The 18,555-nt window shown below is 39.3% G+C and overlaps 2 protein-coding genes across 5 annotated transcripts in view; one reads left to right on the top strand and one right to left on the bottom strand.

Moving 5' to 3' along the window:
• FAM149B1 (family with sequence similarity 149 member B1) overlaps positions 1 to 15,338 on the bottom strand; it is a 57,062-nt gene extending 41,724 nt beyond the window's left edge. For 2 of the 4 annotated variants that reach the window (XM_037055880.1, XM_037055879.1), the window contains exons 1-3: positions 15,111 to 15,338; positions 10,989 to 11,093; positions 9,947 to 10,076 (exon numbers count right to left, since the gene is read on the bottom strand). In XM_037055880.1, the coding sequence (XP_036911775.1) occupies positions 9,947 to 10,076; positions 10,989 to 11,093; positions 15,111 to 15,157 (282 nt within the window). In that variant the 5' untranslated portion in view covers positions 15,158 to 15,338. Of the gene's footprint in view, positions 1 to 9,946; positions 10,077 to 10,988; positions 11,094 to 14,919; positions 15,004 to 15,110 lie in introns of all 4 variants that reach the window. The other 2 variants (XM_037055878.1, XM_037055877.1) reach the window with 2 other exon arrangements.
• A 74-nt stretch (positions 15,339 to 15,412) lies between these two features.
• Positions 15,413 to 18,555, top strand: part of ECD (ecdysoneless cell cycle regulator) — a 29,632-nt gene continuing 26,489 nt past the window's right edge. Inside the window, exons 1-2 of the mRNA XM_037055876.1 lie at positions 15,413 to 15,594; positions 16,766 to 16,983. Coding sequence (XP_036911771.1) covers positions 16,779 to 16,983 — 205 coding nt within the window. The 5' untranslated portion in view covers positions 15,413 to 15,594; positions 16,766 to 16,778. The remainder of the gene's footprint in view (positions 15,595 to 16,765; positions 16,984 to 18,555) is intronic.

Here is an 18,555-nt window from a genome sequence, read left to right as displayed (position 1 = left end):
GAGGGTGCTGTGTTTCTAGCAAACCCCAGTCTCTCCACGATGGACAGAAACCCCACTAATTTTCACAGCCAAATGTTAAGTGGATACCTCTTCCCAGCTCAGGTGCTCTGGGCTGGGGAGTCTGGCTTGGGATTTAGACCCCACACTTCTCATGTAGGACCCCCCCCCCCCACAGCTGAGATATCCCTCTGGAACCTCAGCCACCACCCGTGGGAGCAGGGTCACACTTTTCGCATCTTTGCCCTTCCTACCAGTCTTCTTCTATAAATCCTTGGTTATAAGAATTCTCTTCAGCCTTGGCTGGTGTGGCTCGGTGGATTGAGTGCTGGCCTGCGAAGCAAAGAATTCTCTTCAGCTAGTCTTCAGTTGGTTATTCAGGATGATTGTTCTATAATTTAGGTGTAAGTCCAGTTTGGTCCGGGGAGGAGGTGAGTTTAGCTTCCACCTTTCTCCTGACATCTTGGGTCCCTTTTGCCCTGGCTTTTCATTTCTGGGCCCTCTTAAGTCTCCTCTGCATTAGCATGCTCGACTCCTGGCCAGCCAGGGATGTATAGATGGTTTGGGCCCTCTGTGATCTCTCCTGCATGGATATGTGGAGAGCTTATCAGGGCCCTCCATGGCTAATTTCCCAGATCTCCTTATAAGTTTCTCGATTGTCTGTCAATTCATTTTCTGCCCCAAGCAGTACCAAAGCCTCAGGCTATCTGAGCCGCTGTTTCTCCTTGTTCACGTGGTACTGAGTTTGCTACTGTTGTTGACAATGCTGCTGGGTACAGGCATCATCCAAGTTCCACTCCAAATCTACTGAACTCTCTCTGGTGTTGAAGCTGCTAGTTTTCACAGCTTGTACCTCAGTAGTTAAATCGACTTTCGCTGTTCCTTAAAGTCCTCTTGATTTCCATGAATAACTACTTGTGGGGTCTGCTGGACAGGGTTCTTCCAAACTTCATAATGGAAGGCTCACCAGAGGGTCCCAGCCCAAAAGGGCTGTGGATCACTTTGGAAATGGATTATAATTTCTTCCGGTCTCCTTCTGGGAGCAGCTTCTTGTCTTGTGTGACTGCTCCTTGACCTTTTCCCTCTGCATGTACACACCGAGGTAATGTAGTTTAGAGTCACACACAAGACACGTGCCCCATTTGTCTGGGACCCCTTAAAATAAGTCTTGGATTCAGGGAGGTAATCTGCTTCCATTGGTGCTCCCTGTGATGTGAGTACTGTATTTTGCTGTGAATAATGCACTTTTTTTTGCCCAAATTCTTGAGGGAAAAATAAGAATGCACATTATACACAGGTATAATGATTACACGCCATTTGTATAATAGTGGATAGTGGCTGTAATAATCCCGTGTATAATGCACACAAAAACATGGGTGCACATTATACATGGAAAAATATGGTAATAAAGGCTTTGTCTGCTCCGTCCAGTCCTCCTTGTGGTTTTTTCAGCTTATCCCAATGAGCAGTCAAGATTCCTGGGCTCACCCTCCTTGTGTTACATTAATGCTCTTTTTGTTGTCTCCCTTTAGTCAGTTTCAGAGTCCTGAAATGGTTGCTTTTGACCATTTTATCCAGTTTTATTGTTGCTTTTTGGGAAGAGGATTTGTCAAGCTGCTCACTCCGCTATACTAGAAGTCCCATCTCATAATTTTTTGTATTGTCTTTGTCAGGTTTTGGAATCGATATTATGCTGGCCTTATAAAGTAAACTGAAAATGTTTCTATTTATTGGAAAAATTTTATGTGATTGTTATTTCTTCCACAAATATATCTAACAGAATCCAGTGGTGAAACCACCTGGGCCTAGACCTTTCTCTATGAAAATTGTTGATAAAGTATCTTTAGGAGGGGATACTCCTAAGTATTTAGGAGTATCTTTAAATACTTAAATATTAAGTAATAGGAGGGGGTCATGAATACTAAACATAATGCTGCATGTGGGACATTTCTGCACAATAGTCACACCCAAAATGACAAAAAATGCCCCTGCTTAGAAATCCTGAACTAGTCAGTAAATGATGCTGCAACAATTCATTATCTAAACAGAACAGTTAAAATAATGTTCCTGCTATCTACCACATACAAAAAACAATTCCAGGTTGATTAAAGACCTAAATGTGAAAACTGTGAAAGTATTAAAAGCTGCATACCAGGAAAAGATGTGTGCAATACATTTAACGAAGGATGAGTGAAGAATTAGTGATTAACTAACTGTATTTGGTTACTACTAACAAAAACAATAACAGTGGCTTAAATAAGACAAAAGCTTATTTTTTTCTTTCATAAAAATATTAGTCTAATGGTAGGCATTAAAAAGCTGATATGGTGGCTCCATTAATATCAAAAACTTAATTTCTTCTATCATTTCCATCCTCAGTGGTACTTCGTGGTTCCAGATGGCTGCTTTACCTTTTTTTTGCCTTTACCTTTAGCCATAGTGCCATGTTCCAAGCCAGAATTAAGGAAAAGGGGGTAAATAAAAAAAATAGCATTTGAGAAAGCCCCATATACTGACTTTTGTGTGTAATTTATTAGCTACCCCTAACTGTAACTGAGACTGGGAAATAAATTTTCAACTGAGTATAATACCCCAAGTTTTACAGTTCTCTAGAGAGAGTGGGTATAATGTAGGTATCTAATAGAGCCTATATATTGAATAAAGTATGGCCAGTGGGACAAACCTGGCCCACAGCCTTTTTATAAATAAAGTTTTGTTGGAATGCAGTCGCACCCATTAATTTACACATTGTCTATTGCTGCCTTCTCATTACAGTGACAGAGTTGAGGGTCCTGACAGAGATGGAAAAGCTTAAAAAATTTATAATCTAGCCCTTTACAGAGAAAGTACACCCTCCCCTAATCTAAAAGATAAGGAACTCCTACTAATTTAATGTGAAAACAAGAAGTAAAAAAATAAGTATGAAATAAAACAGGCAATTTCCAAGGCCCTGGCTGGTGTAGCTCAGTGGATTGAGTGCGGGCCTGCGAACCAGACGATCGTGGTTGGATTCCCAGTCAGGGCACATGCCTGGGTTGCAGGCCAGTTCCCAGCAGGGCCCAGTTCCCAGCAGGGGATGCATGAGAAGCAACCATACATTGATGTTTCTCTTCCTCTCTCCTTCCCTTCCCCTCTAAAGATAAATAAAATATTTAAAAAAAACAGGCAATTTCCAGACTACAAATATGTACACTATCACATACAGACATACCGTATCTCCAAACATAATGCTGCTCAAGAGAAGCCAGATAGATACAAGGATTACATGCTGTATGACCCATTCATAAGAAGGACAAGAACAAGTAAAACTGGTGATGGCAGTCAAAATAGCTTTTCATTAAACTTCTAAGCTTGGCAAAGATTAAAAAGTTTGATCATCTCCCTGTGTGGTCAGCAGTGTGGGAAAACGGGTCCTTCCCTATGATGCTGGTGAGACAGCAGAAATGGAGGAATGTTTATAGATGTCAGTCTGGCAACAGCTTTCAAAATTATAAAAGCACATACCTTTTGACCAACAATTTCACTTCTGGAACTGTATCCTCAGGTGTACTCACATTTATGTAAAACAATGTATGTACGAGGTATAAATGCAGCAGGGTAGTTTTGCTGTGTTTTGTTCTGTTTTGTTTTGGTAACAGCAATGTCTGTGTAGCCATAAAACAAACAACTTTTAAAATTAAATGGATAGTCTTCGAAATATATTAAGTAAAAAAATGGCCCTGAACAAGAGTGTGTAATAAAGGACTTTACGTAAAAATAAGGATAATTAGCCCTGGCTGGTGTGGCTCAGTGGATTGAGTGCAAGCCTGTGAACCAAAGGATCACTGGTTTGATACCCAGTCAGGGCACATGCCTGGGTTGTGGGCCAGGTCCCCATTGAAGGGTGTGCAAGAGACAACAACACCTTGAAGTTTCTCTCCTTATCATTCTCTCTCCCTTCCCTTGCCCTTGGTCTAAAATCTTTTTTAAAAAAAGGATAATTAAAAAGTTAGCAAAGGAATAAATTAAATTTGTTAAAAGAATTCATGTCTGCCTGACTGGCGTATCTCAGTGGATTGAGCGTGGGCCTGTGAACCAGACGATCACAGTTCGATTCCCAGTCAGGGCACATGCCTGGGTTGCAGGCCGGTTCCTTGCAGGCTAACTACCAGCAGGGGATGCACAAAAGGCAACCATACATTGATGCTTCTCTCCCTCTCTCCTTCCCCTCTAAAGATATATAAATAAATAAAATCTTTAAAAAAAAAAAGAATTCATGTCTGGTTCTTTATTTTAACTAAAGTAAGCTTGTTTTGGCAAATAAACTGTTATTTGCTATTCAGTTGGCAAATAGTCATTATAAGGTTTTAAGGGTTTCCTTCTCCTAGCTTATTGAGAATCTTTATATGGAATGGTTTTTGAATTTTATCAAATAACTTTTCAGCACCTATTGGTTTGATCATATTTTTTTCTTAGAATAACTGATGTTAAACATATGAATATATTTGCAGATACTGACCCATCTTTGTACTCCTAGAATAAACCTTACTGGATCATTTTAAACAAAAGAAACCAAACCATATAAAACTAAAATAGAAAAGAATTGGGTTAGCTGTTTTTTTGATTGTTGGTTATCAAAATTTAAATATATACAATTAGACTAAAAACAGAACGTCTTCCTTCATTTCATTATATTCTTTGAATTTTAAAATATTTCAAAAGAATTAAATCTAAGAATATAAACTCCAGAATGATTATAAATAATAAATACATTTAGCAAAGTATTATGTCATCAAATTGGGACAGAAAACTGGATTTCTACAGACCAGTGTAGCTCAAAAAAAACTAAGACAGTTCAAAAGTAAGTAAAATGTATAATTAAATACCAAACTCAATTTTAATATCAATTATAACTTATAATAAAAAGAAAATTATAAAATGACAGATAGGACTAATGGAAGATGTGAATAAAACCTATATTTTTAGCTAGAATACTAAGTTCAGTAAAGATGACAAATTATTGAAAATATGTATATAAAGTATTTAGCACAGTGCTGGCATCTACCGAATTTTTAATAAATGTTAGTTCTCACCCTGGCTGGCGTGGCTCAACAGACAGAGCACCTGCCTGCAAACCAGGGGGTCACTGGTTCAATTCCCAGTCAGGGCACATCCCTGTTTGGGGGCATGTGAGAGGCAACCAGCTGATGTATCTCTCACATGTTGATGTTTCTCTCCCTGTCTTTCTCTCCCCCTAAAATCTTTAAAAAAATAAATTTTAGTTCTCTCTATACATGCCCTAGTTTAATACAAAGTAATAATGCAAAACCAGTTAAATCCCTGATAAATACTTTATAGAAATGTTATAGAAGTAAAAATAAAATTTATCTGAAAAAGAGGACACAAATACTAAATAATGTACATTGTTTAGTGAACACTAGTAGGTTTTTTTAAAATATGAAAAACCACATGATACTAAATCAAGTATGGAAAAATGGTTTAAAAATAGGTTTAAGAGCATAAAAACTTAACTCATACCTCATACCATATATTATAAAAGTCTCGTGAGTTAAAAAGCTAAACATGCAAAATTCTACTAAAAAGCTATGAAGGTCCATCCTCCTTTTTTGTTTTTTGAAATCTATTTTATGGATTATTCTATTAGAGTTGTCCCATTTTTCTCCCACTTTATTCACCTCTGCCCTGCATGCCCCCTCCCTCCCGCATTTCCCTCCCTTAGTTCATGTCCTTGGGTTGTACATATAAGTCCTTCGGCTTCTCCATTTCTTATACTGTTCTTAACTTCCCCATCTATTTTGTACCTACCAGTTATGCTTCTTATTCCCTGTACCTCTCCCCCCATTCTTCCCCCTCCTCCTCCCTTCTGATAACCTTCCATGTGATCTCCATTTCTGTGATTCTGTTCCTATTCTAGTTGTTTGCTTAGTTTTTATTTGTTTGTTTGTTTAGGTTTGGTTGTTGATATTTGGGAGTCGGTTGCCATTTTACTGTTCATAGCTTTGATCTTCTTTTTCTTAGATTAAGTCCCTCTAACATTTCATATACTAAGAACTTAGTGATGATGAACTTCTTTAACTTGACCTTATCTGAGAAGCACTTTATCTGCCCTTCCATTCTAAATGAAAGCTTTACTGGATAGAGTAATCTTGGATGTAGGTCCTTGCCTTTCATGACTTGGAATACTTCTTTCTAGCCCCTTCTTGCCTGTCAGGTCTCTTTTGAGAAATCCGCTGACAGTCTTATGGGTACTCCTTTGTAGGTGACTGTCTCCTTTTCTCTTGCTGCTTTTAAGATTCTCTGCTTATCTTTAATATTGGGTAATATAACTGATGTGCCTTGGTGTGTGCTTCCTTGGGTCCAACTTCTTTGGAACTCTCTGAGCTTCCTGGACTTCCTGGAAGTCTTTCCTTTGCCAGATTAAAGAAGTTCTTCTTTATTATGTTTTCAAATAAATTTTCAATTTCTTGCTCTTCCTCTTCTCCTTCTGGTACCCCTATGATTCAAATGTTGGAACATGTAAAGATGTCCTGGAGGTTCCTAAGCCTCTCCTCATTTTTTTGGAGTTATTTCTTCATTCTGTTCCAGTTGAATGTTTATTTCTTCCTTCTGGTTCTAGTTTCCTTCCCATCACTATTGGTTCCCTGTACATTTGCCTTTATTTCACTTTGCATAGCCTTCACTTCTTCCTCAATTTTGTGAACATACTCAACCATTTCTGTGAGCATCCTGATTACCAGTGTTTTCAACTGTGCATCTGATAGGTTGGCTATCTCTTCATCACTTAAGTTATATTTTTTCTGGAGGTTTGATCTGGTCTTTCATTTGGGCCATTTTTTTTGTCTTGGTGTGCCTGTTTCAGAGTAAGGGATGGAGCCTTACATATTTGCCAGGGCTGGGCAACCCATGTAGCTGCTTTGTGGTGCTATATGTGAGGGAAGGGTCTGAGAGGGAACAATGCAGTTTCCTTGGCTCTCAGCTTTCAGTCACTTCCTCTGCTACCCACAAGTGAACTGGGTCCTTCCAGTGCTAATTCCCAGGTGGGTGGGGCTGTGTATGTTCTAGGACCCTGTGGGTCTCTTCAACAAACTCTTCTGTGAAGCTGTGAGTTTCTTCTGCCACCACAACCCCCACATGTTTTTTCAGTGAGAGGTTTTGAGGCTTTATTCCCCCGCACTGGAACCCTGGGTTGCATGGTCTATCTCACTCCCCAGTTGTTCTTCCCAATTTATCTGCATGCAAATGTGGGACTGCCCTGGTCCTCCAGCTGCCACCTTGCTGTGAGTCCTCCCCACCCCAGCTGCTTATTTTTGCACCTCCTACCAGTCCAGATGAATGTTTCTTCTTTAATTCCTTGGTTGTTGGACTTCCATACAGTTTGATCTTCTGGCAGTTCTAGTTGGTTTTTGTTTTTAAATTTGTTATTGTCCTTCTTTTGGTTCTGTGAAGAGGCACAGTGTATCCACCTATGCCTCCACCTATGCCTCCACCTTGGCCAGAAGTCAAAATTTACATTCTTTACCATGGTCTACAATGCCTAATGATTTTAGTCCTGCCTACCTCTCTCGTCTCATTTGTGCTTTTCTCCTCCTGGTACACTCTTCTCCAATCATCCTGACCTTTTAAAATTCTAATAACACACATATCCTTTCCCTTGGGCACACAAAGCTCTTTTCCCTCTTAGGGCTTTTGTATCTGCTGCTGGTTACCTATCTGGAAAGCTCTTTTCTTCACTCTTCACACATGGTTAACTCCTAAACTTTCAAGTCTCAGATCTACTCTACCTAAAACCGTCTCTAAAGTGAATTCCCCTAATAGGAACTTGGCAGACCCTCTAGAGATGTCAGGTTTTCTTATCTAGAAATGTCTGTAGGAATGGTAGCTAATGATTTGTAAGCACTTTGTAAGTCTGCATTGCTTAAATGAAAACATGACTTTCTGAGAATTGAACCTTGATACCCTAGCCTGCATGGGAGAGGCTCACTGTTGGCATGTCCAACTCACCCACAGGAACTTTTTAAGGCAGATGTTTATGACCTATATCCATGCTCGGCCATCACCTCTTTCACACCAGAAGTAGCTGCAGGGTGTCGTGGTTGCTTCTTTTGTGACATTTTGGGGTGGAAGAGGTGGATTTGATGAAATCAGTAATGCAGGACTTAATTCCCTCTCATGTTGTGTCTCCTTTTTCCTCTGAGTCAGGGTATGAAATAGCTTCCAAGAGCTCCAGCTTCATGCTTGGCAGAGTCTCTGTGACTGTAATCACATGGTGGCAACACCTGGAACTTAAAGTAGACTTCTGTTGTAGCCTCACTACTCAGTTTATTTTTTAGCAGTTTAATGGGCACATTTTAGAATCTTCCAATGTGTATGGAATTTGATTCTCCCTTTCATATGTTGTAATTAACACCACTTAAAATAAAACTTGAATAAAATATTAGTACCTCAAAAAAAATAAAGTGAATCCCTCTTATTTACAATGTTTTTTTCAGTACCCTGTCATCTTCCTTTGAGCTCTCACCACCTTTTGTGTTTATTTTGTTTATTTGCTTTTGTCAGTTGCCCATATTAGACTATTGAATCACATAAGTCTCACTCACCCCATATTCCCAAGTACAGTGTCTGACAACAAACGAGCTAAAAAAATAGTTGCTGAATGAAGAAAAACAGAAAACCCAATTATAAGATAATAAGGAAAAGCTCTGTTACGATACATTAAAATAAGGAAATGTTATATAACTATTCAAACTGACAGGGATGGAAATAGTAATAAGAAAATATCTATATGAAGTAATGGTGAATGAAAAACTATACCACAAAATAGGATACATATATATCATACAACTATGTAAGGAAAGTATATATGTACCCAGTCAATTAAAATGACTGGAAAATAATTCATGGTGATAATAGGTTCTAACACTTATCAGCCTTTTTGTAAAGAAAGCAGGTTGCTAACAACAATATTGTGGAAAAGTGCTTATAAAATGATATTAAGTGAAAGAACACAGCATAGCACTGTATGTACACCATGATTAGAGCTGGGTCAAGTGAAACATAGATTGGAAAAGGATACAGAAATAAAGCTACCCACTGCATCAAAGTGACAGACATGTCTAAAATTTGTCTACAAAAATTTTTTAATCCTCACCTAAGGATATGTTTATTGATTTGGAGAGAAAGGAAGAGAGAAAGACAGAGACCAAAACATCAATCGGTTGTTTCCCATACATGTCCCAACCGAGATCAAACCCGCATCCTAGGTATGTTCCCTGACAGAGGATTGAATCCACAACTTCTTGGTATATGGAATGACCAACTGAGCTACCTGGCCAGGGCAATTTTTTTAAGGTTGCTGTAAAAATAATACTTTACAATGGGGGATAGCCATAAATAAATAATAAATAGGAAATCTCAACACTCAATTAATAATGACTGAATAATACTTTGGATAAACATCTTTAGTCCTTTTCTAATATATATAAGGAAATATATATGTAAAATAAAATTAGAACTATAAAAACTCTTCCTAATCTGCTTTTTTTCATTTAACAGTGTATCACAAGCATTTTCCTAGTGTATAATGGCTTAATAAACTTTCAAAACCACTTTAAACAAAGTAACATTAGTGTTACATTGGTGGAGACACATTAGTGAACTGAACACAGCAAAAGGAGTAAGTCCTGGGCCCACATCCATACTAACCTACAATTGTTTCAGTCAAACACTAAGTAAGCATATCTAAAAATCAACTATATTTACAAAACAAAACAATACTCAGAGGGTAAAGACTGATGCTTCTTTATAAATATGAGAAAGTGTGGTAAATTTTAAGTATTAAAATGTAAAGAAGCAATGCAGGAGAGTAAAGGAAGGAAAAATACTGACAACACTGACAAACCCTAACTCCCAGAATAATCTCCCAAGTGCTCCACAGAAACACACAACTCACACCATATCCCCAGGAGAAGTCCGAGCTGCCTTCAGTAGAGATCCCCGTGCCTGTATAACTTGGAAAAGCAGACCCTGAATTCTCAGTATCAGCTGATGTAACAGGTGATTCTTGTGTGATGTCAGACTCACTAAATGCAGAATTTGGAAAGAAAAAACAGAAAAATTATTATTTCCTCAAGTTTCTGCAGCATTAACTACTCAGTGATTAGATAATATGCATATGTACAAATACATCAAAAGAAGCAAAAGTCAATGAACTTGAAATTTAAGCATCATGAAAAAGTCCCGTCCAATTCCTGTAGAATTGATGAAAGTCATTGGACATAATTCTAGCCATAATTTAGAATGAATACTTTAACATTCCACCTGTAACACATACCTTTGACAACTAAGGACACTTCAGAAATTAGTAATATCTGAGCTTATATGGCACTTGCACAGTTAATCAAGCACTTTTACAAATACTAATGGTGTTTTATCCCAACAACAACCTTGTGATGCAGAACTCAGCCCCATTTTAAAGACAAAGAATCTGAAATGTAGTTCCAGGTTTTGAAACTAAGTTTTGTGATTGTAATTTTTCCTGTAATACCACATTGCTTCTCAGAACCTTCTTTGAAATTATAGTCTCCTCTGTTGTATTTCTTAAAATAACACATGCAGCTAATATTCACTCAGCATTTACTATATGCCAGGCATTGTGCCAAGTTTTGTATACTTCATCTCATTTATACTCACAACACCTTTATGAAATACTATTATCTGGTAGGTAACCTGCAATTTTATTCAGCTAAGCAGTGACAGAACCAGGATTAAAAATTGTATCTGTTGGACTCCTGAGTCTATGCTTTTCAAATGTTATAAAAATAAGTATGATGTTTTTTCCATTAGCTGTTCCACAATGAAGATAAATGATAGTGAAATGTGGTAAAAATTTGCTTTGTTTCATTAGTACAAGGCTTGATACCAACCCTAAGCTAAAAACCAAAACCTTCGCCGTATCAGGTAGAGAAGTAAACAAGTACACTCTGTGTGAGTACCTTTGGGAACTTGTGTCTTTTGAGTGGCTGTCATTGGTAGAGGAAATGTCATCTAGCTGCTCCGGAAGGGGGTGATGGCTAAGAGCATACTTTGTTATTCCTTTCCTGTGAAAGATAAAAGGAAAGTTCTATTTCCTATAAACAAAGAATATACTTTTCAGAAACATAGTCTAAGTTAGTCACATACTTCTTGCTGCTCTGGAACTGCATTGTCCAGTACAGTAGGTGCAAGCACTTAAAATGTGATTAGTCAGAAAGGAGATGCATAGATGCATTTTAAGTGTAAAACACACAGGACTAGGAACTCTCAGTATAAGAATGTACAGTATTTCACTATTTTATCTTAATTACATGTTAAAGTGATAATGTTTTAGATGTATTGAATTAAAAATATATATTCTTAAAATTAATTTCACTGCAAATTAAAAATATAATAAGGTATAACCACACAACTATTAGAACAGCTAAAATAAAACATGGTGGTAACACAAAAGGCAGGTGAGGATGTGGGGAATCTGGATGTATCACATATTGCTGGTGGGAATGAAAATGGTACGGCCACTCTGGAATAGTTTTGGTTTCTTATAAAACTGTAAGACCTAGCCATGGCAATGCACTCTTGGGCACTGGTCCCAGAGAAATGAAATCTTACATTCACACAAAAATATGCATATACATGTTTAGAGCAGCTTTATTTATAATTTTAATAAAACTAGAAACAAGGGAAAAGTCCTTTGATGGGTAAAGGGTTAAACTCTGGTGAATCCACACAATAAAATATGATCCAGAAAAAAAAAGGAGTGAACTACTGACACACGCAACACCTTGGATGGGTTTCAAGGACATCACGCTTAGTAAAAAAAGCCAGTCTCAAAAGGCTGCATGCTACGTGATTCCACTTATACAACATTCACAAGTGACAAAACTACTGGGAGGAGTGGTTACCAGGAGATAGAGGAAGGGGTGGGTGTGACCAGAAAGGGGCACACACATGACTGTTCTTGGTGGTGATGAAACACCGCTCCTCCTTGACTTTGCTGGTGGTTACACAAACTTCTATGAGACCAAATTGCATCCAACTATGTGTCTGTAGTCTGGCTGACAGTACTACACCGATGTCAGTTTCCTAGCTTTGAAATCATACTACAGTTATGTAAGAGGTCATCATTGGGAGAAGCTGGGTGAAGGCTTCATGGGACTCTATACACTACTTTTATAACTACCCGTGAGTCTATAATTACTCCAAAATAAAAAGGTAAAAACATTGATTTCACCTGTTTCCATTACTTTTAATATGACTACCTGAAATTTACAATTACAGACATGGCTTGTGTTACATTCCTATTGGACAGTGCTGTGGAGTGCAACATGTGTGTGTGAACAAACTACAGGGTTAGTTATATATTCCAGTCCTTGTCATCCATAGTACATTTTCCTCCCCAACAAAATTCAGAAGCCAAATAAATTTAGGAAACACAACAAGCTAAACAAAGTTACACAGGTCCTTTACAAGAGGTCTTCCCAGGGATGTATATTATGCACCTCTAATACCCTTATTTCACAGGAAAGGAAACTGAGGCCTAGAGGGATTAAGTGACCTGCTTAAGGTCACAGGACTTGTGTTAGTGATGGAGCCAGAATTCAAACCCGAGCAGTCTGGCTCTGAGGCTGCTCAAAGCAAATGAATAGTTTGAGATTTTAGTGAACTGTACCATTTTTTTGCACACAAATATGAAGTTAAGGGCCCAGTCAGTGGAGCTTGCAGTTTTAATTATTTCTTCAATGGTGGGGAAGGTTTGTGCAGAGAGCTATTTGTGCTGCTTTCACTCAGTGACCCTACAACCAAAAGCTTGTCTTTGAGATAATGATAGGGATTAGAAATGTGGACTCCCGCTGGGAAATAGAAAACTTGAGACATTTTTTAGTGTGTCAGAGAAAGTGGATTCTGAAGTGACAACTAGATAATACCAAAAAGGTTTAATTTTTAAAAAATTTTAAATTTAACCAGCATGTGGTTACATAGGAAACGTCTATAATGCATACTGAAGTACGTGGGGTAAAATGATAGTGTCAAAGGTTTTGTTTCCTTATTTCACAGATGAGGGTCAAAGAAAATAAAGATGAAGCAAATATTTTAAAATTTTGATAACTTTAATGTGGGTGATTGGTGGCTCATTATATTTACTATGTATTTGTGTTTGAAACTTAGCATTAAAAAATGTAAAGCTGTACATAGAAAATCAATTTTTTCCAAAATCTTTCTAACATCTATAATTTGGAAGTGTTAGGGAGAAAACTGAAGTTACTGCTTCGAAGCAAATCATCATTATAACACCTAAAGTAAAAATTGCTTTTAATGTATGGTCACTTAGATGCATACATTACTCATCATCTTCATTATTCACATCACCCCGACTCCTCTGGAGAATCTCCTTTGGGAAAGTCATGTTCAGGGAGTATCAAATTAACAAATGACCCTGGCTGGTGTAGATCAGTGGATTGAGCTCGGGCCTGCAAACCAGACGATCGTGGTTCGATTCCCAGTCAGGGCACATGCCTGGGTTACAGGCCTATTCCCAGCAGGGGACACACAAGAGGCAACCATACATTGTTATTTCTCTCCCTCTCTCCTTCCCTTCCCCTCTAAAGATAAATAAAATCTTTAGAAAAAATTAATAAATGAGAACAAGTAACATAACTATACTGGGTCAGTAATTCTGGCCCAATAAGTGCCTATCAACACTTTTCCATAAAAGATAGTTTTTACTCTCAGAATTATCAGAATTTATTATAAAAGCATATTTTTAGCTAAACCCTAGTTGTATTAGGAAATGACATTCTTCTTCCTAATTTACAAAAAGCTTGTTTTTTGAATTGCTACTGGGTAGGTATCTTATTCTTTAGTAGATAATATGCTTCAGAAAGGTGAGGAGATCACAGACTGATTTTCTTTGTGTGGCTATTGAACCAAGGAAAGGTGGAAAGGGTCAATTACTATGTTCTGAGGACCAACTATGTGTCAAGCTCTGTGCCATCAGTTTAGATATGCTTTTAGATAAGGTCTTATTCCTATACTAGAGAAATGAACAATCAAAAATTTAGTAATTTGCCTAAAAGTCACATGGGCAGAAAAAACCCTAGCCAGAAACTCAGATGTGACTGAAAAATAACAAGCTTGTCATTACTATACTATGTATACTTAATATTAATAAATTGTATAGCTGGTAAAATTACACAGCTCATTGGAGAAAGGGGGACAGTTAGAGTTAAAAAGCCCCAGCTCAAAAACTTATTGGTTCTATAATCTTAAGCTGTGTATATAACCTGTCTGATATAGCACCTTCTGACAAACTGAAGATAATCATACCCAACTTACTGAGTTGTTGCTATAACAATTGAGATATGAGTCTTTTGGAAAGTGTAAAAGCATTTATTAACGTGTGAAATTATCATTACTTACTTAAATTACAGCACATCACTGGGGGCGGGGAGTGTCTTTTAGCCAGAATATTTGCTCTCTAAAATCTCAAAGCAAAACTGATCCTTGTGGATTCTAATGTTTAACTGTAGAAACGGAGAGGCAGTATGTGTAATGGTTGTAACCGAGGTTTCAGAATTAGATTGACACCGGATTTGTACTTCAGCTCCACTACTTTCTGTCCGCGTAATCTTTGGCTTGCTATAATCTTTAAATCTGCGATCTCTATCTGTAGAATGCAAAATAACAGTCCCCATCTGCTATCCGTGTTGAATAAAATTAAGTGAGCTAATGTAAGCAGCTTGCACGGTGCCGGGCTCTAGATACGTCCAACTTCATTGTAACAGTCAGCTATTAACAACTTTTTGCGGAAACTACCAGTGCCTTAGGAGACCAAAGTTCGGGAAGTGCCGCCCAAAAGGGCAAAGCCCTGGGACAGTACAGGTGACACACCCTTAGCTGGAGCTGTAGGTAGAAGGGACAAAGTCCGGCAGGGCTGGAAGGAGAGAATTCCGAAGAAAATTTTCTTTCTCCCACCTGGGAAAGGAAAGGAGCGAGGGACTGGTCACGAAGGGTCCCCGGAGCGCCCGCTCCCCACCTCGCCTCCCCTGGCCGTGGCTGGGATGGTTGAGCAGGGCACTCACAGCTCCAAGCTCTGTGGCACAGCCTTCCGAGTGTATCTGGAGATCATCCTCCTCTTCCTCCTCAATCGCGGCCGGGGCGGGCACGCCAGGGTGGGGGCCTCCAGGCCTGGCCCTCCCGCCCGCTCCTGCCCGGCCCCCTCCCGCCACCTTCCAGCCCCGTCACGCCCCGTCGCCTGGACACCAGACCTCCACCTCCTCCGGTTCCCCACCTCTCCGGTCCTCCGCCCTCCCTACTCCCCCGCGGGGGCGGAAGTGACGAAGCATCGGGGCGCCCGCCTAATGCTCCGGCCCAGGCGCGGTGTGGACGTTGCCAGGTTCCGGCGCTGAGCGAGTTTCCGACTTTCAGAGCTTCCTTGGGCCTCAGGTTCCGGACCGGCATCTGGACCGAAACTGAGGCCAGGGTTTGACGGCTGCTGGCTGTTCCCGACAATCTCACGCGGTGGGAGGGGCGGCTGAGGAAACGAGTCGGAGAGACCCTAGAACCGTAAGAGGAATTGGCTTTCTTTTGTCAGGTGGAAGGATGGAGCTTGTCTGAGTAAAGAGCCCTAGACTACAAGCCAGGCCTCAGCTACTCGGTCGCTTGTCTTTCTGTCCTAGTTTTCTCATCTGTACAGTGAGGAGTTAATTCGAGTGACCTCCAAGTCCCTTCTACTTCGGACACTGAATTGTGTGCTAGGCATTATGGGGTGGGTAGAATTACTGTCTGTACCTCTGGGTTGAAAGGCCAAATGTCGATTTGGACAGACTGGTGAATCGGTGTCTGGATAGAAGATGCAGATTCCTCTCGACCTCATCTTATTAGTCTGTTAGAAAGCCGAATAAATATAAAAACCGGATCACGTGGGCCATCCAGGGCAGTGCCATTGTTTACAAAGCATCACCTGGAAGCAGTAATTGGTACTTTTGTTTGTAAGGGATACCCGTAGAAAATAAAGATATCTACCTTTTAGTATATTAGAGCTATGCTCTCCTGAAAACTGGGCAAATTTTGGACAGATCAAGAACCATAGGCAGATTGTTTTGGGATGAGACATGAATGCTTTGTAGTTTTGAATTGCCCTATTTCATGATATGTTTATAAAAGAGATTGATTAAAATTCTGCAGAGTAGGGGAGCTTGCTTTTAAGAGGGATTAAATAATACAAGTGTAAATCGGGGAAGGGTCCTAGAGATGGTAGAGTAATTCTAATTACTCTAATTCTACAAAAAGCCCCAGAAAGAGGTAGTGTAGTGCCCAAAATGCCACAACTAATTTAGTGGCAGAGCTGAGACTTTGGTTATTATTTAAACAGAGGATGTTAATGCAGTGTTCCCAAAATATGTTACACACGCCACTGCAACTACAAAGGCAAATATTTTTCCATTTTATTCTTATAAAAGTATTATTTAATTTGGGAATGAGATACTAGATTTCCATTCATTGTGTCATATCACAAATTTTTAAACACAATTTTAAGTACAAAGATGTTATTAAAAGAACATTAAATAAGTGTTACTATATTTAATGCATTGTTAAGGCAGATACCATGATGATGGTATGTGGATAACTGAATTTTGGGAAACAATGTTAATGGAATCACCTAGAATAGTTCAGGGAATGGAATATTGCTTCTGCATTGTTCTATATGGTTTATACTATGGAAACTTAAATGTAGTTTTCAGAGAAGAATGGAGGAAAATATGCAGCTTGCTACAGTAGAAGATACTGTGGAGTACCGCCTATTTCTGATACCAGATGAACCAAGGGACCCAGAAAAACACAAGGAGATTCTTCAAAAGTATATTGAGAGAATAATGACCCAGTTTGCACCTGTGCTGGCCCCTTATATCTGGCAGAATCAGCCGTTCAATCTCAAATATAAACCTGGGAAAGGTAAGGAAGTCTCTTTTACTTATTTTGATTTGAGATGTATAACTTTTAACGTCATTCTGATAACAGTGATATATAATAGCTTATAGTTTATTGTCAGGAGCTTTATATCCTGAACTTTTATAGATTGGTGATGTTTGCCTATATTCAGTTATGCCCTTAAATTTTTTATTCATTCATATTGATGAAAATACTCTAGTATCTGTTACATTAGGAACTAACATACATCAACATTATTAAAAACTTGGGGCTATTCTTTTAAACTTGACTTTTCTATGCCATACTTATCTAGATACCTATACCTGTACAGATGCGGGCATCTTTAGCCGTTACTTCGCACACATTTCTCACCAGTGATGATGTGTTTAGTGGGCTGCCTTGTTTTACATAATTGATTTGGTAGCGATCCAAGAGTGGCTCTGCCGGGCTTATAAAGAGAAATAATTGGACTTTATGACCAGTATTTGCCATTTGGAAGCATTTTGAGGTTCCTTCACTGTCTTCCTGTGTTGCTGAGGACTGACTTCTAGCCAAATGTGGCATTTTGTCCCATGATTTCTGTAGCATTACTAAAGTGACTCATGGGTAAGTGACCAAGGCTCTACTTAATGCAGTGACCTACGTGGGATCTTGTTTCAGATCAGGGGCATCTTGTGAGACCATCAGTCTGGTTCTCAATTGGCTGCCAAATGTCTTTCCTACTGTTAGTTTTATTGAACTCCTGTTCACTGAAATACATGTGATACTTATTGGCAAGAACACTGTCACATCCAAAACCAACTTCTTTTTTTAGTATATTTTATTGATTACACTATTACAGTTGTCCCATTCTTTTCCTCCCCTTTATCCCCTTCTGCCCTGCACCTCCCTCACTCCGGCATTCTCCCACTTTAGTTCATGTCCATGGGTTGTGCATATAAGTTTTTTGAGTTCTCTGTTTCCTATACCATTCTTAATCTCTCCCTATCTGTTTTATGCCTACCAATTGTGCTTCTTATCCTTGTACCTTTTCCCCCATTCTCCTTCCTCTTCCTTTCTGTTGCTAACCCTCTATGTGATCTCCATTTCCATGATTCTGTTCCTGTTCTAGTTGTTTGCTTAGTTTGTTTTTGGTTTTGGCTTGGGTTTTTAGGTTCAGTTGTTGACAGTTATGACACTGTATGTGGGGGAGGGGTCAGAGAGGAAACAGTGCTGCTTGCTCAGGTCTTGCCCTGCTTTCAGTTACTTCCCCCACTACTCACAAGCGAATTGTGCCCTTTCAGTGCTGTCCTGATGCTGATTCCTAGCTGGGTGGGTTTGTGTACATTCTAGGACCCCATGGGCCCCTTCGACAGACTCTCCTGTGAGATCGGCAGTTTCTTCCATCACTGCAACCCCCACTGATTTTTATAGTCAGAGGTTTTGAGGCTTTCTTTTCCTGCACAGAAACCCTAGGTTACGAGATCTGTCTTGCTCTATAGTTGTTTTTCCTAGTTTATGCACATGGAATGTGGGACCACCTGGTCCACCAGCCACTGCCTTGCCTGCCTGGTCTGCCAGCCACCTTGCTGCACATTCTCTCTGCCCCGGCTGCCT

The sequence above is a fragment of the Sturnira hondurensis genome, unplaced genomic scaffold (assembly GCF_014824575.4).
Source record: "Sturnira hondurensis isolate 20B ecotype Veracruz unplaced genomic scaffold, ASM1482457v3 Scaffold0008761, whole genome shotgun sequence".
NCBI lineage: Eukaryota > Metazoa > Chordata > Mammalia > Chiroptera > Phyllostomidae > Sturnira > Sturnira hondurensis.
This window is presented reverse-complemented; position numbering and strand designations above follow the sequence as displayed.